The 24420-nt window shown below is 39.4% G+C and overlaps 1 protein-coding gene and 1 pseudogene across 4 annotated transcripts in view; one reads left to right on the top strand and one right to left on the bottom strand.

Moving 5' to 3' along the window:
• The first annotated feature begins 7863 nt into the window (after positions 1-7863).
• On the top strand, positions 7864-8742 carry LOC129065686 (NADH-cytochrome b5 reductase 3-like; annotated as a pseudogene).
• A 13709-nt stretch (positions 8743-22451) lies between these two features.
• The window catches only part of DDHD1 (DDHD domain containing 1), an 87287-nt gene continuing 85318 nt past the window's right edge, over positions 22452-24420 (bottom strand). For all 4 annotated transcript variants that reach the window (XM_054567551.1, XM_054567553.1, XM_054567552.1 and 1 more), the window contains one exon: positions 22452-23241. In XM_054567551.1, coding sequence (XP_054423526.1) covers positions 23060-23241 — 182 coding nt within the window. In that variant the 3' untranslated portion in view covers positions 22452-23059. The remainder of the gene's footprint in view (positions 23242-24420) is intronic.

Below are 24420 nucleotides of genomic sequence, written 5' to 3'. Positions count from 1 at the left end.
CCTGTACCAGTTCTCTTTTCATCCAGTTGGAGGTTGTATCCTCTTGGGTGGGAGGGGGGGAGGAATACTTTTAAGTTTAAAATTATTTAACAATCAGGATTAATCATTTAAACTGGGGTGCAACAATTAGTAACATGGATGGCTTAATAGCCTTTCTTCAGCAGTTAGTTACTGAAATTCATGGCATCTGGTGATGAATATTTGTTTTACTATTTAAAAAAGTGATGTGCTCATTTCACTGGGCATTGAGGTGTCCTTTTTTACCTGTGTGTCTCTAGTAACTTCTGTTTTTTAAATGTTAAAGATAATTTTGACAGTAAATAGTTTCAAACTTACAATAAAATTGCAAGAATAGCTTTCTAAGCCATGTGAGAGCAAACTGCCCTCAAGCACACTTCCCTGGTGTGATTATGGTGAATTCCCTCTCATCTTCTTTCATTATATCTGGTCTATTGAGAAGAGTAAAAACCAAATAAAAAATTAAAAAAGTAATATTGTAGAGTTAATATTTATTTCCCAAAGTGCAATAGTTTACTTTTAATTCCCATTATCTTTGGTAGGTTAGAAAATCTATGTTTTTAATTCTTATTCTCTAACCATATTACCTCTATCCTTCTGGTGGCTACTGGACAGAACCTGTTAACTAGCAAAATTCAAAGGTTTAACAGATTAGCAGATAAGGCTACTGGTGGAGAGCTAGTGTCTCTAGATATTTGCAAGGCATCTGATAAAAACCTTTCTTTCTTTCTTTTCTTTTTTTTTTAGATTTTATTTATTTATTTTTAGAGAGATGGGAAAGGAGGGAGGAAGAGAGGGAGAGAAATATCAATGTGTTTTTGCCTCTTACGCACCCCCAACCAGGGACCTGGCTTGCAACCCAGGCATGTGCTCTGACTGGGAATTGAATCCTGCAACCCTTTGGTTCACAGGCAGGCACTGAATCCACTGAGCCACACCAGCTAGGGCTGATAAAAACCTTTCTTAATATCTGTTATGTAAATGGCAGGATGATGGTGTGTGTACTGGGTAACTAGACAATTAGGAGAAACATAGCTGTTTGGATAACCATTTTCTGAAGACTAATATGTGGTCCTCAAACCAGAGGGAAGCCTGGTCACAACACTTTCTTCTGCCCCTATGCAGTGCAGTCTTCTCATTGAGTCTAGGAAACATGAAATACCAGTTTAGAAAGTGTGCAGCAGCAGAAACTTGGGAATGAAAACTATTTAACTGGCTCTGCCAGGTAGCTCAGTTGGTTAGAGCGTAATCCCAATATGCCAATTTGTCGATCTGATTTCAGGTCAGGGCACATACAAGAATCAACCAATGAATGCATCAGTAAGTGGAACAACAAAATCAATGTTTCCCTCTCTCTCGAAAATCAGTAAAAAAAAAAGGTTATAAACATTCTACTTGGATGATGGAATCATTACTCGAAAGATACTATTCTCTAGTGATAAATCTAAATTAACAAAATGAAATTTTACATGTAGTATTTTTAATTTGGGTTGCCCAGTGTCCAAAGGCGCTTGTACTTGGGAAGAACACTAACATGATAGTGGGGAAGTAGACCTCTCTACTGTGGAGGGAAAAAGGGCAGTTATCTTCTTGGGAGCATGAGCCAGGATAAGACCTAAGCACTGCCAATCAAATGCTCCTATCTGGGATTTTATATCCTGAGGGGCTGACCACAGGGCTCAGGTCAATTTGGGACTCTTTAGGGTAGCTCTGCAGGGAGGAGCGTTTGGAAGGACAACATGCATATCCAATGACAGCAAAACCCAGCACAAGTGTAGTAGGTATCTGGGGGTGCTGATGCCCCTTGTGGGACGGTGCCTTGTGGTTGCGTGACATGTACTGAGCAGCCTTTTCCTGTGGTGACAACTCATCTGAGCCTTGCCTCCCTTGGGTTCTATCTGATCCATTTCCATCTTTCTTTGCTTCTAGAATCTACTAGATACTCCTCCAGTATATTCCATTTGTACTTAAGGAATCGTAGTTGGTTTCTCTTATTTACAATCAAGAAGGTTAACAAGTATCAATACAATATACCTGAGTTCAGAATCCAAAATTCAACTGAGAAGACCTGAATGTTGACAAGTAATGTAAAAAAGACCCAGGAATTTTAGTGCACGGTGATGTAATGAGTGTCAATAAAGTGGCTACACTGGGCAGGACAAAGTAGGCCAAAGCCTGCTTCGTCATTCTCCTGCCCTCGTTAACTACAACTAGGGTATATTTAACCCTGGTCAAAGGGTTTATTTTGATGCCAGGCAGGGAGAAATTAAAATGTGTACAGTTGGAGTTATGTTACCACTGCGATCATTTGATGAAAATGTAATGGTACAAAGGCTGATGCAAAACAGCCTTAAAAATAGAACAATGTCCCACACAGAAGTTTCTGACTCTGTGCGTGCATTACAAAGAGTGAGAGAAAGTGAGAGCTGAGACTTTCCAGACTTTCCAGATAGGACAAGGATGAGAAATGAGAGCTGTTTGGACACTAACTTTATCACTAGTAGAATGATCCCAGAGGGACCATTTCCTGGGCTCCAACCAGACTAGAAGACACTTTACTGTTAGGGGTGCAGATATCTTCTTCCCCCAAGGTGTCTGTAAACTAACTAGTTGTACCAGAGATCCCAGATGACTCACCATTACTATTATGGAAAAAAAATACAAGATCTAAATTTACTGAAATATTCCAAATGTATCCTATGGTATTATTGCTTTGCCTTCTGGTTTCCAATGTGTTCAAATGAGCAATAAACCCCAAACCCTGTTCTTTCCTTGCAACTTCATAATAAACCTAAGGCCACTTCTATAATCAGAAGGTCCCTGAGGGGAATGTTGATTATTTTGAATTAGCTATTTCAAATAAGAAATGATAAACCTATCTTACTTATCCATGCATTACTTGCGTATTTCTTCTAACTTCTATGTGGAATGCAAGAATTAAAATAATCGAGTATATTTTGTATTTGAGAGAAATTGAAACTGTGAAGGTAATTAAACTCTTTTGCTAGCTTGCATGTAAACTGGTTCTACCATTCCCAGAATCGACTGGCATCAAGAATTGAGAGAAGTGGAGACATAGAGGCCTCTCACCTTCAACTCTCCTTGGCAGAGCATGCAGGGCCAAGGCTTCTCCTTGGGAAATACAATCTGGCAATTCACTACAGGCAGAATTTAGGGAGCCAAACAAGGGCTTCATTCAGGCTTAGGAAGGTTTCTACAAATAATACTGCTGTGAGAATCTTCCTGACTACTGAGCATGCATATTAACGAGCTTAGCTTTTGTTCTTTGTTTTTAGTTATGGCAAATAATCTGGGTTAAGCCATTCCCCTTTCTCCCTGTCCTGCCTTGTGACACATATTTCTGCAAAGCCTGATTGAGGCCAGTAGAGCAATCTGTACCAATAGAACAGGCTGTGAGCTCCTTTAGGTGTGAATTAGGAGCATGGAGAAAGGGAAGCTTGGTTTATTGACTTTTCTCTCTCCAGCACCAAGGACAGTCATAAGCACAGAGTAAAAGGCTGTTATATTGAATTGAATTAAAATAAATAGAACTAACTGGTTCATCACTATATCAAAACCACACACAAACAAGGAATACCTGCTAGGTTGCTAAAGAATTAAACTAATAGATAAAGCAACGTTTTGGCAGGGAGAGAAGATAGGGATGTATTTTGTCTTAATCTTCATATTATACCTTGATCAACTGTATAATAATTTATTAAGAAATAAGGAAAGAGCCCTGCCAGGTAGCTTCCTCAGTTAGAGTGTCGTCCTGATACATCAAGGCTGTGGATTCGCTCTCCAGTCAGGGCATGTTTACGAATCAACCAATGAATGCATAAATAAGTGGAACAACAATTCATGTTTCTCTCCCTCTCTCTCTCCCCCTTCCTCTCTCTCTAAAACAAATCAGTCTATCAATAAAAATAAAAAGAAAGAAAGAAACAGAGGAAGACCATTTTAAAGAAAGACAATAAAAACAGCATCTTTTTTATTCTAATTCTCCTAGGTTTGTTGCTTAGAAAAAATGAATTGCCAACAATCCCAAAATCAAAAGCCACAAGACAGTTGAATTTATAATCTTTAAAAAATAATTAAGAGTTGCATTCCACTTCTCCTCACTAAAATTTAATTCTACCGCTTTAAAAAAATAAAAAAACCCAACAAAATTAATAATTAAGCCATTTTCAATGGAGAAAACACACATACTAAAAATGGGGTGAATGGATTAATAACCACAGACATAGGGGAAATTAAAAGACTTATAAAAGCTGATTTTGCTCAGCTCTATGCAAATAAAAAAATTTTTAATGCACAAAATTGATGACTTTCTAATAAAATATTAATTGCCAATGTTATCCCTGGAAGAGACAATCAAAACACAGCAATTAGTATGAGAAAACTGGAATTTTGTCAACCTCCCTACCAAAAATAAGCAAATAAATAATTTCCTAGTCATATAATTTTACTAGTAAATTCTACCACCTTTTACATAACAGGTGATACCAAATGTTCTGAAAGCACATGGAAAAGAAGAAAAACCTGTAGGGCTTCCTAAGGAAGCCAGCCTGTAACAGACACCAAAACTCAACAAAGGTAACACAGAACAGAAACTGCAGACCAAAAGCACTCATGAAAATGAATGTGCAGACTCCAAAGTGTGTATTAGCAAGCAGATTCAACATCACAGAAAAAGAATAGCACCCCTATAAAGATTCATATAAGAAATTCAAAGATGATTCCTTAGGAGATATGTCTATATACCTCACCATATTAGTGTTTAAAAAGAGAAAAATCACATGGTCATCTCCATCAATGCTGAAAAAGAATTGAAAATTTCAACAATTCTTGAGTAAAAGGCTTAATTAAATAGGTATAAATATGTTATATCATATATGTATGACATAACCAGAAAGTCGACACTGTACAGGGAAATATTAGGATGCTACACTGTACAGTGTATGGTTTCACTGTACAGGGAAAGTCGACACTGTACAGGAAAATGTTAGGATGCTTACCTTTAGCATTATAACCAACCATCATCATTCTGGAGGTAACAGCCCCCAATTAGACAACAGAAATAAATAAGAGCTGTGAAAAGTGGATTTTAATGATAGAGGTAAGATAAGTCATTATTTTAAGTAATATAATTACACACCTGAAAAACTCAAGAACATCACCTGAAAAAGTATGACAACACTAAGGTAATTATGAACAAAGTGAATATTAAAAAATCATTAGTATTCCTGTTAGGAAAACTATACACTTGCCAATGTTTAACTAACCTCTTTTTTAGACTTAACAGAAATGACAATTTTATAATGGGTCAGCTTAACACATACAAATGACAACCACCGACAAAACGTAATGGGTAAAAGGGACCATATATAATAGTCACAAAAAAGACAAACTACTTCAGGATAAAATTAAATAAGGTTCACAATCTATACAAATAAAACTTTAAAAAACTCTAATGGACACAAAACAAAATTTGAATAGAAAAGCACATTCTTTTCTTAGATAGGAGACTTCAATATCAATAAAGATGTCTACCATCTCCCAAATAATCTAGAAATTTAACAGTGTCAATGAAAGCACCAAGAGAAATTTTTTAGAAGTAGGAAAACTGGTTTTGAAGTTCTTATTGGTTTTAAAGTTCGTACTGGAAAATTCTTATTTTAAAGTAATAACTGAGAACCTTCTTTTTTTTAAAAAAGGAGAATAATGATAAAGTTAACATTTTATATTACCATGCTATATTTTTTAAAACTAATAAATTAATACTTACACAACACTATTAATTAAACTGCTGACTTTATCAGGGTGCCCAGTGATTCCTTTGATGTCTTTTTTTTCCCGTCTAGGATCCCACACTGCATTCAGTCACCGTGTCTACATAGTTTCCTTCAGTGACATTTCTTAATCTTTATTTTTCATGTCTTTGATACTTTTGAAGAGTGCTGATCAGATATTTTTTAGAACATCCCTCAATTTGAATTTTCCTGGTGTTTCCTCATTAGACCAGGGAATTAATATGAATTTTGGGGACAAAATATAAAATAAAATAAAAGAGAATAATGAGGGGAAAACCAGCCTTACAAGATAGCATAACATTATAAAACCGTATCCAAACACTGTGCTTTGTGAATGAAGTCAGTGGAAAAGATTCCAGAATCCAGGAATAGACTTATACATGAATAATTTTAGCATGACAAAGTGGCCTTTAAAAAAATTATTCATTTTTAGAAGGAGGGGAAGAGAAAGAGAGGGAGAGAAACATCAACGTGTGGTTGCCTTTCATGTACCCCCTCCTGGGGACCTGGCCCACAACCCAGGCATGTGCCCTGACTGGGAACTGAACTGGTGACCCTTTGGTTCACAGGCTGGTACTCAATCCACTGAGCTGGTGAGCCACACCAGCCAGGGCTAAAATGGCATTTTAATTAAATACGGGAAGGATTGATTATTCAATTAAAAAATGTTTGAACAGTTAACTATGTGAAAAAAATACTTCACCCTATATACCAATATAAATTTGAAATGGATCAGCACACTTAAATGTAAACAAACTGTAAAAGTACTAAGAAAAAAAAAACACCCATGGATTTTTATGATTAAATACTTAGTTATTTGGAGAAAGAATTTAAGAAGTTCTTTGGAGGAAGCAAGTATTTAAAAAAAAAACCTCAGGAGAACTAGAAGTCCTCAGAGGTCTGATATCCTGACCAAGAATTGGAGACTGGGTTAACTCAAACCTCTGAAAGCTCACTCTTAGGGTGGGGAATTCCAAGCTCTTCCTATGTGCCTGCTTAATGCTATTGATACATAAATGTATTGCCTACTTCAGAATCTCATTGTGCAGGTCTTGAGTGGAAGAAGGTATGTAACCCAGATGTCAGCAGGATTACTTTCTTCTTCAAAATGCAAAGGAACTTAGTTTGAGCTCTTGTGTTCCTCCTCAGGGATATTTGGGTAATTTAGGCATTTTCCAATCCCCTCAGGATTTGAAGACAATTTGATTTATCAACTGTTTTGCCTGACCACATGGTGTTACTCTTCTATGTTGTCGTGTTCCAAGTGAGGAATATCAGCCCTTTCCCCCTTGTTACTCTTAAATGACGGTTCACACAGACACCTGTGTGTGTGTGTGTCAAACTTTACAGAAGGTTGCTTGCTTTCCCTTTCCCCTGGAGACCCTTTTCATATCTTCTTATATTAAATTTACCTGGGCTCTAGGTTCTTACTCGTCACCTCAGTTCTCTTTATATACAGAACTCTTCCGATCTTTTCCCGCCCTGCCTCTGTGTATACCACAACTCGTTAATGTGTTGTGCAAAAACAATGGCTCCTCTAAGGCAGCATGAACCTCGATCCTGTAAGGTGAAGTACTGGCAAAGACCTCCTTCTGGCTTTTGTGTGAAGTTGGGAGCAGATACTCCTTCACTGGTAGGAATTATTATTTCATTGTCCTTAGAAGGCAGAAGTGGCTACAGCCAGTTTGGATCTTACATAATTTGCCTCTTCTCCATCACAGAAAGAGCCAGGTTTCATAGCCATCTGGATACATTTCCCCCCTTTCTTAACATTATTCACTACATAAAAGAAACAAACGATTCAAAGGTAAAAAGGTAAAACAAAACAAAACAACAAACTCATCATTGAGTTCCCAGGTCCATGTGAAAGTGTTTGATTTAAATACTGTTGAGCATATTTAAATACTATTTCTATAATATATTGACCAGTCAAAGGCTGGGATTCCTGGGCAAGTGCTACTATTTTGAAAGTTATTTAGGCTCCGCGGTGGCTGTGCAGAGCGAGCGCCAAGTGGTGCCACCACCCGGGGCCCAGCTGAGCACATTGGGCCGCGTGGTCCTCTCCCCAGTCTGGTTCCTACAACTTGCTCATGAAGCTGTTCCAGCGCTGCACCGTGGCCCTCACCCTCAAGGGCCCGGACATCGAGCACCCACTGCGGCTCACTGACAAGGGAGCCATCCACCATGGCATCCGGCGGCTCCACTTCGCCTTGCTGCCATCACCCCTGCACCTCCTGGGCCTCCCTGTGGGCCAACACATCTACCTCTCGGCTTGAATCACGGAAACCTAGTCGTTTGGCCTTACACGCCAGCCTCCAGTGATGATGACAAGGGCTTCATGGACCTGGTCATCAAGGTTTACTTCTAAGACACCCATCCCAAGTTTCCCGCCAGAGGGAAGATGTCCCAGTGCCTGGAAAGCATGAAGACTGAAGACACCATTAAGTTCTGGGGCCTGAACAGGCTGCTGGTCTTCCAGGGCAGAGGAACGTTTACCATCCGCCCAGACAATACGATCATCAAGACGGTTCAACTGGTCATCAAGACGGTCAAGTGTGTTGGCATGGTCGCAGGAGGAACAGGCATCCTCCTGATGTTGCAGGTGATTCGCAACATCATGAAGGACCCAGACGACCATACAGTGTGCCACCTGCTCTTTGCCAACCACACCAAGGAGGACAATTGCTGCGGCTGAGCTGGAAGAACTGAGGAACGAACATTCTGCTGCTTCAAGCTCTGGTACTCGGTGGATAAAGCCCCTGCAGTGTGGGACTGCAGTACGGGCTTTGCGAATGAGGAGATGATCCAGAACCACCTGCTGTGCCCGGGGGAGGAGCCACTGATAGTGATGTGTGGACCCCTGCCCCACCGGGACAGCGTGGGCCACCCCAAGGAGCACTGCTTCTTCTGAGGGCCAGGCATGGGCCGCCGGCCCACCTGCCCAGTGTCCTCACATGGCCTGTCCACACCCACCCCTCCCTGCCATCTTTAATGTCACTTCTCCCATATCTGACACTATAGTCCGCGCTCAGCCTGACCTGCCTAGTGCCTGGGTGGGCACCCTGCTGAGCTGGGCCCCCAGGGGCCCCTTTGTAAACAGGGTTTTGTTACAGTGGGCCACCACAGCCACCTTCGGGGCAGGTTCCTGACTGACCCTCACTGCCCCAGGTCCTGTCCCTCCCTCATCTCCACACCAAGGCCACCAGCACTGTGTTCCACCCACCTCTCAGACCACAGGGCAGACCACAGTCTGGAAATAAATGTAAATATATGGGCAGTCCAGGGCTGCAGGTGCCAAGGACCCCCTGCCACCACCTTGGACCCTTGCCTGCTGCCCCTCACTACCTGCCTCAGTGCCAGGCCAGGCCTTAGTCCCTGACACTGCATACAGGTACCGCCCAAAACTTCTCTTGGCAGGGACTGCTGGGGGTGAGAGGCTGTCCCCACCCCAGGGCCCAGGGAGGAGGGGGCTGGCCAAGGGCCCCTCTGGGTGGCACAGGGGCCCTCCTGACGCCTCCCCATTTCCCCCGACACAGCCAAACATCGGGCAGCTTTGGGAGTTCCAAGCTGTCAGCTTGGTGGTTATATCGAGCGCTTCAGAGTCCTGGGCCGCCAGCCCTGATGGCAGAGCTAAGACAGAGCTAATGTTTATTTATTCTTCTGTCCCAGACCCACCCCTCCTGCTGCCTGTGCCCCAGCACGGGGAAAATTTGGAGCAAATCCCCTTGTCTGAACCACATTCTCAGTGGCCTCGACATAGCCTTTAGACCACAGTGGTTGGCTTTTTCAGTCACTTATGAGCAGCAAACAAATTGAAGTAAAACTTTGCTAATATTAAAAAAAGGTTATTTAGGTTATTAGACTGGCTTACAATTATGTCTGCGCCAATAATTCTGTTACTGAAGTTCTTTCAGAAGACTGGGACAGACAGTTAAGTCATCCTACTTTTTTAAGATGCCGATCTGTCTTTTTCTGAATGTCTGGGTAAGACACTTCTCTAGTTCTTATCTTCTACAATCTCCCAATGTCTTATATTACTCAATACTCTCAAAAGAAAACGGAACATTTACATTCCATGGTATTTAGACTGTGGTATATAAATTAATCAGGGCTGTATTGTTTGTTGTTTCTTAAAAACACACTTTTCGATAGGTAACTCATTCATACAATTAAAAATTCAAAAGGCACAAAAGACTGTATAGCTAAAAATGAGTCTCCCTTCCCATTCCTGTCTTTCCCTTATCTAATTCTCATTTGCAGAGAAAACCACGAGGATTAATTTATCTTTCAGAGGTATTTTATATTACCCCCCAACCATTATAATAGTATACACTGTGTATATGAGACTCTACCAGGGGTGTCCAACCTTTTGGCATCTCTGGGCCACACTGAAAGAGGAGTTTTTGTCTTGGGCCACACATTAAATATACAAACACTAACTAAAATTGATGAGCAAAAAAATGATTTTAAGTAAATTCACAATTTTGTGTTGGGTCGCATTCATAGCCGTCCTGGGCCACATGCAGCCTGTAGGCAGTGGGTTAGATGCCCCTGCTACACACTGTATCCTATATATACTGTTCTGCATTTTGGTCTTTCACTTAACCATACAGCCTGATGATTGTTCCATACCCGTACATATAAACTGCCTTATCTTTAATTTTTTTAAATCTTTAAGCTGCACATCATTCTACTTTATGGAGGTAACATGATTTATTTAATTTTTCCTAACCAATGGCCATTTACATTGCTTATAATCTTTCGGGGTCACGAATTCTGCAATGAATTACTTGATATGTAGGTCATTTTGCATGTGTGAGACTATCTGAAGGATAAATTTATAAAAGCAGAATTGCTGTGTTAAAGGATATGGGCATTTTCAATTTTGATGGTTGCTGCCAAATTGCCCTTTAAAGGGGTTGTTAACTATCCGTTTCCACTAGCAAACAGTTCAGAGTACCTGTTTCCTGCTAGCTTCACCAACAGAGCATGTCATCGAGCTTTTCGAACTTTGTCAATCTTATAGGTGAAAGGTGGTGTCTTGTATTTTCATTTTAGACTCTTCTCACTGAATGATTTCAAATGTATTGCTTCTTGGCCTTTTGGCTAAGAACAAGTGTGAATGATTTAACATGTTATCTTCATCATATACAAAATTGCTTTATTTGATGCATTTCTGGCTTTTCATAGTTTATCCCATTGGTCTCTCGGGTCTCTTCATACACTATTACTTTTTGATCACAGCAGTTTTATGCTATGTTTTACTCTATAGTAGGTATACTCACCCTTACTCTTCTTTCCCCTAAGAAATTTCTTGGCTATTCTTTTATTTTTCTATATGAATTTGAGAAAGTTTTTCTGGTCTTCCAGGACAAAACAATCCTGTTGCATTTTTATTGAGATCATATCACATTAATAGATTATTTTTATTGAGATCACATCATATTAATAGATTGTTCAGGGATACTATTACTCACTTGTTAAAGCTTATCATTAAAGGCTTACCACTTCTTGGCACTATCTTTTGAGTCATGTTTTCCTTGTTCTTATTACAACTTAAATAAAATGCTTTCTTATTAATTCTTCATGACATCTTTGGAAACAAGGAAGATAGAAGATAAGGGATTAGGCTGATTATAGTTGATAGAAAGTCCTAATCCAGTTTTATATCTATTTGGAAATGCCTCATCAGTAGCTTTTATGTAAAATCAAAAACAAAACCACCTTTTCAACCAAGGATTAAATTTCTTATAGCAAAGCTAGCAATATGCACACACAATTCTGCAGTGTATTTCTTGCACTGTGACCTGTGGCCAAGCACTGTTGAATGCATTTTGATCACTGAGTAACAATCTCAAAAGAATTTTGAAACCAGAGTTGGCTTGAATGACACTGACATCCAAGATCCTGGCCTACTTCCCAGAATTCCTTTCTGGTTTTCTAGCAAGTTTGGTCCTGCCTGGGAATTTGCTGAATATGATACTTGGACCAGTAACTTCCTGAATGTGACACTGGGATCACTGGCATCTGTCTGCCTAAGGGTTTTAGGACTATGATTTTTAGACATACTGCAGTTTTCCACTGAACTTGTGCCCAGGAAGCGTTGGCGCAGGGTGCAGACAGGAACGGCAGTTTCTGAATTGATTATGGAAGGCAAAGGTCTTGAGAATGTTCTAGTATGAATACTGAGTTTCATACCTGGGCACACAGGCATCGCAGCTGGAGGATCGTCAAGTCTTTAAATAAATATCTAATGGATTTAAAAGCTATCTTTATGCCATCCTTGACAAATGGCCACTCACTAAAGGACAGCCAAGACTTGATAAGCAGTTGATTTTCTGTAGCAACCTCGGCATTTCCTACCATCACCCTAGTTCAGTTAATATGGGAGAGCGGAGAGAGCCTGCATTAGTTACCGAATTACTTAGGACACATGTATGTGTTGACATACGTCTGAGTGTATTTTCGGATTACGTTTCTAAAACAAATAGTTTTCATAATTTTGTTTTAGTCAACATTTTTCTTCAAAGCTACGTGTAATTTTCTCCTCACTGCTATGTGTAATTAAGAGCTTACTTAGGTAAAATATTTTTTAAAATGTAAAGCAGTATGATATAGGTAACGTCTGAGGTTTTTGCTACCACATAAATAAGAACATTCTTTAGCTGGTTTCTCTGCAACAAAAAGACCACTGTGTTCTAAACTAGAATGTTACGCAAGAATCTGAATAGCATAGTTTACTGAGTGCTTAGCCTGTTTAGTGACATGCCAAAAAGTGGGACAAAGGCTAACACCAAAAATGTGGGGCAAGTGTTAAGCACTGAAGTTAAAGGCATATGGCTGAAACATTTAATTATTAAGGCAGAGACCAGGTTGTAAAATCTAGCTATAAAAGTATAAAGATGAGCTGTGATGGAACAGCTATTTGGTTCAATGATCTCACTGGTTCGTTTGAGCTTTAAGTGCTGCCAAAATCATAAAATTAGACCTCTGTGAACAGAGAATGGCGACGGTGTCATATATCACTTGCCTTTTATTCCCACTATACTGGCAACACCTTAAGCTATAAATATTAACTATTTGTACATGAGAAATGAAAAGTGACGCAAAATGAGTAACAAAATTGTTACAGTAAATTAAGCATATGGCATTTTCAAGTCTAGACAAATAACACAAATTTCATGGTTCTCAGATTAATAAGAGTTTACCTCAACCAAGTCACGTGAGGCATACTTTTTACAAACATGACTGTGCTCCCAAGTCTTAAAATTTGCCTTAAGTATCACTATGTTCTTTGGTCACAGGACTCAAAAATCTCAAATGAGTGAAACCTGAGTCTGATGAGCCACTTAGAGAAATGTAAAGCATGATTTAAACGAAAGGAAATTCTAGTTTCTCTTGATGACACATTTTCAATTCCCTGGTGACCGTGGACAGCTGAGAACTTGAGTACCATTATACGTATATATTACTTATTCAATTGTCTGAAAGACTTCAGGGTCTGAATTCTGGAAAAAGACTTCACACTATTAATAATGTGGTTCCAGGGTGATTATGACAGATTACAACGTAGGATATTTTCAGCCTTCTTAAACCTAGAGAATGTGGATTGACCATTCCCAGGACTATTTTGCTTCTGGGTACAAATACTTAGCTGCTCTTTGCACTGAAAGGAACACAGATAAGATTAACAGTACATTCATTGGGCAACTCACTTGTCAAGACACCAGCCATTCTGTCCATAGCCTTGAAGGAGGGAAAGCAGAATGTGATCACTTTGGTTTATTCTTCTCATGAAATATGCTAGTTTCTACAAGTACTGTGGTGGTTTTCCCTAGCACTGAGACCACCAGCAGGGGACTAGCCAGAGCTTTAACTGAATTACAATTCTCAGGCCTCTGCCTGGAGACATTTATGTGGAGTTTGGTCCTGGGGCCCATCTAGAAAGCTTCCCCACACTGCTGGGGGAGGTAGCAGAGCACAGGTTGAAGCACCCCCACACGGCTGCTCCACCATCACCTTGCAACTATGTGACCAGGGTCTGTTTACCTAAACTTGTGTCTTGCTTAGTTTACCTTGTTGAAAAAGTAGGCCTATCTAGAATATTTACCACATTAAATGAGGAAATATATCTAAAGCATTTAGAACAGTACTGGACAGATGCAAACTGGTAAAATGTTAATGATTTTAATAAAAGCCACATGATTGAAGATTTAATCAATTTGGCAAGCTAGTAAGCTTCTATCCCTATGTATATAGATGTATCCTTAAATCTCTTTAGTGGAGAGCGGGGGAAATAAGCAAAGAAACTTTTGAAACAAGTGGTAGCAAATCTTTACAACCACATCACATTAAGAAAAAATTCCCAGGACTTGAGTTGTCAGAAACAAATGTCCCTGAACTTCGTCTTACTCTGAGAGGTGGGCTCAGACAGTCCCCAAACAAGATGCCTTCTGTTCCCACTGCCCAGGTAACTTTCCACTCGCACTAGCTGTGTGAGTACCAACTCCCAGACTAGTCCCTGCGCGATGCCGTGATATTCTTCCCTCACATAAGACCTCTTTAGTACAGGTGGTCAGCCATCAGAGAGGCAAACGTTTTGTGTAAGGATTGATCTTGGGGTCCATTTACATATGGGTACAAATTGGTGATCTCCAGCTTCCAAAAAGGTTGTGGACCCAAAGTTAATGGCTACTTGAAACTTCGAATACATTCTCTTCTTTACAAACAAAAAACAACAAAATGTCGTGTCTGTCACAAAGGCAAATTATCACTTCCCATGAACCCCATCTTTTTCTTTGTGTCTTCCCACTGTTTCAGTTGCAGAGAGGGCACATCATAAATTACTGTCTGGTATAGAGAGAAAATTGTCTGCCATTGGAAGGACTTGGAAAAGCATTGGGGGTCCATGTCCCTGCCCCAGGCCTGCCAATTGTGAACGCAGTGATTACTTACTTCAAAATAAGTAAAAGTTCAATAAATGGGGGAAAAATAGAGCAAATCCCGGGGTGAGGAGACAGCTAGTGCAAAGGTAGAGAGACGTGAAATGCCTGGGTATGTTTAGGGAACAGCACATGACAAGAAGAAAATACTTTTTGATCTGTAGGAAACTGCAGCTGAGTTACTATGGGGCACAAGCTGGGGACTGCCTGTGATTTCAAATATCTCGTTAGGCATTTTCATTTGGTACAGATACAACAGTTTTTTAAAATAGTAGACCCAAGTTCTATTTTCAAGTTCATGCTGGCGTATACTTCACACTCTTCTGCTGCATCTTAAGAACTATTTTAATTTTACTTTTTTTGGTTGTAAAAAAAGCAAGGTCCCTTTTGTCTGGTTCTAGGTAGAGTTTGCCTTTCCTCAAGGCTTCTCCTAATTCAGCAATTTCCATGAATTTTGGACACATAATTTTCCTACTGAAATGTAAACTCCATGAAAACAATTTTTATATTTTTAAATTCATGACTATTTCTAGCACCTAGAGTCATAGCACCAGTCCAAATATACATAATTCAATAAATTTAAGCACCTATGATAGGATGCCCTGTGGAAGGTCCAACAACGATTAAAGTACGCTCCTTAGTTTTAAAGAACTTGCACATGGGTCGGAATGAGACCTGTAATAAAGTTCCAAATCAAGGCAAAATAAATCCAGTGCTACTACTCAGGTAAACATTGTTAATGGTGGTGCTGTGAACTGACTATCTCTCCCCAAATTCAGGTGTTGAGACCTAATCCCCAATGTGATAGTTTGGAGGTGATAATTAGCTCATGAAGATAGAGTTCTCATGAATGGGATTAGTGTCCTTATACAAGGGACCCCAAAGAGACCCCTTGTACCTTCTTCATGTGAGGCTGCATGTGAGCCCTCTGTCTCTGCAGAGTGCTCGCAGAAACAGAGGGCTCTCGCCACTCAATCTGCTGGTGCCATGACCTTGGACTTCCCAGCGTCTGGAGCTGTGAGACAAGTTTGTAAGCCACCCAGTTTGCTTTTCTGCTATATAGCAGCCTGAATGGACTATGACAGGAAGCTCACAAAGTTATGAATTTCAACCAGATGATTCAAGAAGGCTCCATAAGACACCATCCTCAAAGAACAGAATTTCCATCAAGGAAAAGAGGTTATGTTTGGTCAAACGATAACTAATTTGAACTCTTTTGGATCCCAGAGACAGAAATCCATCTCAAAATAGCTTAAGCTAATAAAAGTGTAACTCAGAAATCTAGAGGTGGCATTTGCTTCAGCTCCCCAGAACTCTTGCCCCATCCATGTGTGTCAACTGCCTTCTCTTCCACAACAGGTGGACACAGTCCATGTTGCAGGAGGAAGGATGGACTTTGGCCACAGATGGCTCCATGCTCACATGCCACCATGTGCCACCATGTTATATTTAATAGCCATAGAAGATTATCTGCATTTCAGAGCCAGCAAACAAAGGAGAAATAGTTTGTTGGACAGACAAAAATGGGTACCCACTGCAGTAACTAAAATGCATGCACTTAGGTGAATAGCATGCAGTTTGCTGTGACAGAAATTTGACTGCTGAAGACAGGCAGTTGGCAGATCAGGCAGGAGACAAGTTGGACTAGGTTGTGGGGAACCTCCAATGATAAGTGCAGCTGTCAAAGGGCTTCTTCAATGGAAGGAATGCTCTGAGCAGACTGATGTCACTCTATTTCCCTTTGTCAGAAATAGCTCCTGGGCTCACTTTCCTGAAGTGTCTCAACTGTCAGACTATCACGATTGTGCACAAGTCTCCTTCCTTCTCTACGTTTGCCATTACTTTCTCCCATTCACACACTGTCCCACCTCAATTCTACATGTAGTGTCGACATCCTGACCATTTATTTCCCAATCTAATACCGCCATTTCAGGGCATGACTTTGGTCTAGCACTGAAACCCTTGGATTCTTCCAACATACATCTAAGAACCCTACTTTTCAGTCAGTGTGGCCCCAACCAAAGGGTGGGGGGGATGGGAAATGAAAATGTAGAAGCCTCACTCTGCACAGGTTCTTGGACTTGATTTTTTACTAGTTATCCCATATTCAGATTAGCCTGAGAACTACAGTTAGCTTTAACCCTGGATTGAGGAGTTCTGCGTGGATTACACTCGGTAAGACTAGAATGTGTACATCTTCGCCTGTATGTGTACTTTATCCTCTGATGTTCCTCAGAGCGCCGGTACGCTGCCAAGGCCACCAACCCTCCTAACTAAGGAGGTGGTGTCCTGACCACAGCTCATGAATAGGTAGATTTAATATCCTTCATTCTTCATGAACTTTTTGGGAGGATTACCATAAACTGTACAGGATCAGGAGCGGTACGTTCCCAAGAATGCTTAGAACAGCCTCTTCTTTGAGACCGCTTACTACATGGCGCACTACTTTCTTTTGGTGAATGAGAAGACAAATGAATCAATTCAGCTAGAGAAACACAGTGTCATGCAGAAAACTACATTGACTTCTCATTGCCTTGAAATTATTCAATATGCATATACTTAGTTTCAATTGAGAAATATAAAACTGGACAATTCTAAAATGTTAGTTTTTTCCCTATCCAAATGAATCATTGCAGAGATAATCCTTCAGTAAAATTGAAGATTCTGAGAAAATGAACTTGTCTTGACTATTGAAAATAAAAGGTAACAAAGGAAAGGAAAAAGGCCACTTTCTTAGTTGTTTCCGCAGTTGTTGACAGCATATGGTACTACTGTTAGAACCTAAGAGGTCACAGAAGCTGAAAAAACTTCTTAAGGGTCTCAGGACAGTCACAGCGCTGGCTGCTTCTGAGAAATGTACCTAAGAGCAACAAGCAAAACCTCCCCAGGCGCTTACCAGAAGGTTGTGTATTTTGACACCCTTAGAAGCAGAAAGTGGTTACACCTCTCTGATCCAAAGCTCACAGGGAATCAACTATTTTCAGAGACCAAGCAGAGATGGAGGTGGGTGTGGGAGCAGTCAAGGAAAGATACGAAGGACGCTCATAGATATCCGATGCTTCCAGGAGAAAGTATTAAAGGTGCAGTGTTAATACACTTGTTTTTTGTCTTACTCCACTAGAAGACCAGATGTAGTCTTCGTAAAGAACAGCTTCCCAACATATACTGACAACTGTAGGGTGGGGAGGAAGCAAGTTGCACCCTGTTAGCATAAACGAAAAACCATAAGGTAACAGACAATACTAAGCACACTCCCATCCTTCTTCAAACACAAAGGCAGAGGAAAAGTTCATGCTAATTATTTGCCAAGAGACTATTTTTGGAGAGAACACACCCCCCGCCCCAACAGCAGCAAAATCTTTTCTCCCGTTCTCCAAAATGTATAGTACTTAAAGTTTAAAATTTCTATTCGTTAACCTATGTTGGAACAGCTTTAAAAGGGATCAGCTTGTCATGAATTAATCAGAGGCTGTACATATAAATACTTGAAAGAAAGGAATATTAAACATTTTACCCTATGCAACTTGTTTCCCTAACAAGTTTGCATTTGTTACCAGAGTGAGAAACTAACAAAATGTTTCCTGGGTATTTTTTTTTGCCATCCTTTTGTTTTTTCCTGGGTATTTTTAATCTGACACATGAAAGGGAGGCTATACAGACCAGATAGGCTCTCTTTCAAGGGGGTCTGGGAACAAAGGAGACCCACTGGGGAACTCAACCCTAAGGGTATTTGTTATGAGTTTGCAGCACATAAAGCATCAGGTTACAAAGAGGGCGGGTGGCAGGGTTGGGGGGAGCACAGAAAACAAATAGAGGCTGTTTCTACCCTTTGGGTGTTCCCTATCTACCAGGGGAAGGAAATAGGTAGTAAGGTGTAAGACACAGTTGGGAATTGGGACTAGGTTCTAATTCTGTCACTGTCTTTGGCTGGTCATGTGATCTAAAAGGGTGGGAGCAGTCACTTGTTAAATGAAGGGACGAATCTCTGTAAAATGAAGGAATTAAGTGTGACCAGCATTTCTCTAGGTATATTCTAATTTTTAAAAAGTCTGGTTAAAGTAGTCTGGAAAATGTCCCCTTCTTCCATCTCCCACAGCACCAGACTCACCTTGCAGTTAGTCTATCAAAGCCTCCCAAAGCCCTCCCGTAAAGGAACTTTTTAAATTTGGCATTTTGCAAACTTATTTTGAGACAATATCAGTTAACACCTGCAGACCGTGCTTTGGAAAACGATCTCTGAACCCCTACCAGGTCTAGAATTCTATTGATAATGACATTTTCCCTCAGAGACTCCATCGATTCCCTCCTCTCCTGTGTAGTCAGTCTCTTGCTGACTCTTTGGGCTGAACCTAACACACTGACCCTCTCCTTTATGTTTCAGGCGCCATTTAAATGCTCGCATGAAACTAGATGACCTCTAAATTTGTACACACACTTACATTTTAAGATTTTTTGAAAATGATCACAAACATCCACTAAAGTATGAAACAGGACACAGGTAACCCAAGCTGTTCCCATCACAGCACTAATGTTTACTAAACGAGACCTTTGAGATTAAATTCCACGTCCGGCCATTTTGTATCTGCTCTAAGCTCAAAACTATAGGTAATTTCTTTGGCAACTTCCTTCTCCCTTTGCCTAATGCAAAAGGAGAATTTAGGGGGACAGTATGGGAGTGTCCTAGACCCACCCTAGAGGTAACAGAGTTAAGAGTTCAGTGGAGACTCTTCCTGCCAAATGTGCTCCTTGCAGGTACAGCAACAGTTCTTCATGTAGGTAAATTATTATAAAACGTTAGAAAACTGTATGTACTGCCCATACTAACCACCAAAATATGTAATAAATGTGTTTCAAATTCAGTCGGGGTACCATCTGATTCCTGGCAGAGGCTGAGGCCTAGGGATGATAGCAGAGCAAGGAAAAGAGACAATTGGAACATAATGACAGAAGTCAACTAGTCAACATTTGTACAACTTAGTCAAATTCTAGTTCTTGCTCTTGTGTATGATGCCACACCCTGGTTTTAGTTCTGCCCTGACCCTTCTTTAGCATCACGCTTCTCCTTTACCCTATTTCTGTGCTAACAAAAGATTACTCAAAAACAATAGTAAGACATACACTCAAATTAGTTTTCTCAATTGTCTCAATTCCTTATTGGTAGCTGAAAAGATGGAAACGTCAACCTAACTAACCAGAAAGTAACTCAATTATTCTCTCTACTATAGGTCTCACAATGAAATCTCTAGGCTTGGTCTGGCTCCACTGGAGCGAATGGCAGAACTGGCCAGGAAACTGCACTGCTCTTTCTTTTCCTGTGTCTACTCTTTGGGGGAACACAAAGCTGGGTCGTGGTGCATTAAATAAATGCCTTGTAGACCTGGATGCTTCAGCTCACAACAAAAATACAGAGAGGAATAGAATGGGGATGAATGTTTACATGTTAAGTGTGAGAATTTCGAAAGGCTGACAGATGCTGTTTAACAGAAAGAAAGAAAACCTAAAATTCCTAAGGCTTGATTCACATATAAAGTAGCAGCTATTCGAAAACTGAGTACATTCTGTAATTATGTTCTGAAACACAGTAACACTGGATTATAACATAAGTATAATTACTATTGAAAATAAAGTTATGCACTAACAAAAAAGGCTTCAGCAAAGTCTCATTTTAAAGTAAAAATAAAGCAAGATTTAATTCAATACATTCTCCTTAAGTTTAAATAACCTGGGAACCTAACTGGATTAAAATTGAACGATCTGACCAGTACTCAGAAGAATCATGATAGCATGTACACAAAATAGAGAATAGAATTTTAATGGTATCAAAAACAGAACTTTTTGGCCAATTTTGTACTTCCTGGAATAAAGTTGCAAAATGTTACTCAGTAACTGACTTAGCTTCTAAATCAAGCCAGAATTACACATACTTTGTATATTACTTGAGTATATACAAGTACATTCCATGATAACATGCAGAGACATGGAAACAAGAATATCATAGAATCAAAACTGCCATCTCTATTCATGAATGAACTGAAAACAAAACAACTGTCCAGTAATCTAGAATATCTCACTTTGTAAAGGGGGTTTTGAATGTTGCTCTTTTCAAGAATTCAAATTGCATGTGGTTAAATTTGATGATGCTTTCTCAATACAAAAAAAAGGGAAGCAGATATATTCTTATAGCTATGGGAATATACTGGTAATTTTCTTTTTACTCAGTATCAAATTAAAAGGTGCGATAGACTTCCTTCGCAGGTAAAAAGGGCTCTTCACATTCTAGTGGTCAGGAATGAATCCCTTAAAGCTCTTAAGGTATTTGAATGTCATACTGCCCACACCAACGTATGCTCAAATACATTTAATAATAGTCATATGAGATACCTGTTTAATTTTCCTGAGAACTAAATTAGACCTATAAAATAAACAGGGTATGAAAATGACCTGAGTTCACAGGAATCTCTAAATTCAAAAGGGTTGACTTCAGCTTTGCTAAGATCTCATCAAAAGCCTTTTATAGGAAGGGTTTCTTGGTCACACATTTGGTCGTGGAGCCTTGGAATCTTTTTAAACACTAAAAAGGAGTTTTGTTGTGCAAATTCAATGAAAGGCCGAAACAGACGAGGACTGATGGTGCTGAGTAAAACCTACAAGCAAGCCACAGATCCCACTACCTCAGAAAGGAGCAGGTGAGAAGTGTAACTGCCCACCTGTGTGCTCAGCCTGATGTGACTGGGGAGTTAAGAAAATTCCTTGTATCAAAAGCAAAGAGCACCTTGAGTGGAACCGAGTGGAAGCCACTCAGAAGTGAGGACTGGTTGGGGCAGAGATGGCTACTGATCCCTTCTAGGTAACTTTTCCTTTGTGTGTAAGAATCCAAGAATGTGTAAGATAAGCAGAGTACAATATTGGCTTCACAGTCACTTCTCCAAATCATGAATTGCCACTTGTTATTATTGTTTGCAAACTACTAAGAGGTAACAAGTACATTATTAGTCACTGATATAAAACTGTATGGTCTGGCTTCAATCTGAGCTCTTCTGATTTGCTCTGTAATCTAATTCAAGGCACTTTAAATGTTTTGGTGCCTTAGTGAATTAACATGTAACATGAGAATAACACTCACCTCAAGGAGATACTACATAGATAATTAAATCTTATAGCACTTTGAGCTCCTCAGATGAAAAACACTGTGGAAGTAATTACAGCTGAGGAAAACCCTTCTAATGCCTCGGAATCCTGCTGATGTATATTGTGCCATGTTTCTCCATCACGTTTTCTTAAACACTTTTAAAATAAGGTCTGTTTGTGGCATGCCATCCCTTTATATATGTTGTTTGGCACAGAGATGTTTGTATATTTAAAATAGTTGTTATACTCCTGATTCCAAAGAAGTTTACTCAATTTTCCAATAAAGTTAATGAAATGTACTCGTTATGGAGTACTGTTTAGAAAACTTTAGCTTTCTCTGAGGTACGTGTGACATAATAAAAAGTTCTATTTCTTTAAAATAATTCAACTAGTGTTATTTGTGTGAAACTAGAAGTTTTTAATGAAAAAAATACTCAAAGTATGCCACAGTGTCTATATAGTCATCTGAAGAGTACAAAGGTGAAGTTCGGCGGGGGGGGGGGGGGGCGGAGTCTTAACACTAAAAGTAAATGTGGTTCTTAAATTGTTCAAAGGAAACATTAAAAAAAATAACGTTTTATACATTGAAATAAAGCAGTTAAGTCAGAGGTAATAAATTATAAATACAGTAGTTCAAATATTGTTTCTTTTTTAGTATTAGTTTTGCTAAACAAGTTAAATTCAAAACAATTAAATCTGTTATACTCTTCTGTCAAAGCTGTGGACATGGAAGCTTTCATAGAAATCTAAAACAATGATATCACCTTGTGGGGAACACACTGGACACTGACCATTTTAGATTTATAACATATTTTGGTTAATACATTAAACTCAACCCATTTATATGCTTTTATACTTGGGAGAAATTAAATTGTGATTTATAACCTGCAGTTCACCCACACATTCCTTACTTCGGGGTCTTGCTTGATTCTCTGCAGGGGGTTCTGTCAGACTCATAATTAAAGTGATGAACACTGTAAATAACTTTTTTTGGACCGAAAAAATGTTTTGTTTTTAAAATAAAGTGCTTTTAGAGTCAAATATTTCTTGCCCTAAACAAAGCTGAAATATACTTAAACCTGAAATCTCTATTATCTTGACACATATACTTTAACAGAAAAAAAAATCAGTATTGGGCCATTAATGTCCTTCAAGAGTTCAAATTGGATCTAAATGGGGTTTTGCATTATCATCGTGCTCATGTTTGTACATGAAGGTTAAAAGGAAGAGGGCAACATCCAAGGATGACCAGTAGGCAGTATGTGACGTGACAGCTGACCAATAGCGGCTCTCCACAAGTCCTTCTCTGAGTTCAAAATCAATTCTGTGATCCAGTTCCACTAAAAAAAAAAAAAAAAAAGAAACCAAATGAATAAGTATTACAATAAGATAGGTTCTACATAGACTTGCTAAAGTTGAGGATAAAAATTTAGCTAATAGAAGTGATTCTGATTTATATGTATATATATTTGAAAGTGATTTTCCACTCTGATTGGATGGGAAAAACTCTCAAAAGAACCTTATTACATTGGGATTCTATTTGGTGAGTTCTTTCCTTTGTGTGCACAGGTCAATATGGAATAGTAATGAAAGAAAGCAAAAAATTTCATTTGGTAGCACAGTATATTTGGGGTAAATACTGGCTTTTTCATTTAAAATTTGTGCCTAGTCTGTAAAATAAGGAAAGCAGCCCTCCTGCAGAATTACAGGCCAGGCTTACATGCAATGATACCTGTGCAGTAGGTCCCTGAAGGTCCTTTCATTGGGGAGGCCCTATATATCAACTGGCTCTGTGGGGATATGCTACAAGATAACCATCTTTTTACAGTTCCACAGTGTTTTCTTCCATACTTGGCTGACTTCTCAAAGGCAGCCTAGATTCTATCCAGTCAGCAGGGCCTAACATGTGCCTGGAACACACATGCATTCAATAAATGCCTGTTGTGGCTGGGAAAGTTAAACTAGGCAGAAGGGTGCTGATCCTCGGGAGGAAGGATTTCATTTATAACAGTGCTGCACTCAAACAATTCAGTGAATGCAATCAAATCTTTTCCAAACCCCACAGAAGTCCTTGCAATACCTGTTAGAGAAAAATCACCTGAACAAATCAAGGCTACAAGAGAATTTCAATCAATACGCTTTAATAAATCCTTAGAGAGAAATGACTTAGAAAAAATGCTATTTTGATCTTCAGGAACTAACTCCTTTAAAATTGTCACTGAGCCATATGGTATTTTGAAGGGTCCAACCTGAAAACAAAAAACACCCAAATCATCACCACTCAGACATTCAAAAGTCTGTTCTTTGTCCAGAATGCCAGCAGACATGAAATGTAAAAACAGGCAAAAATTAAAAAGGAGGTTGGAGAAAAAGTTGGGTTTTGTTTTACACTGAGAATTTGGTAATTGTATGTAAAAAACTCTGCCACTTTAGAGAATAATTTCATATCAATGTTTAGCTAATATTTATTTTAAGTATTTCATGACAATCATATTTGGTGACTTAAAAATGTGTATACA

The sequence above is a fragment of the Pteronotus mesoamericanus genome, unplaced genomic scaffold (assembly GCF_021234165.1).
Source record: "Pteronotus mesoamericanus isolate MK-2021 breed Mesoamerican mustached bat unplaced genomic scaffold, CSHL_Meso_final contig_182, whole genome shotgun sequence".
Classification (NCBI taxonomy): Eukaryota; Metazoa; Chordata; class Mammalia; order Chiroptera; family Mormoopidae; genus Pteronotus; species Pteronotus mesoamericanus.
This window is presented reverse-complemented; position numbering and strand designations above follow the sequence as displayed.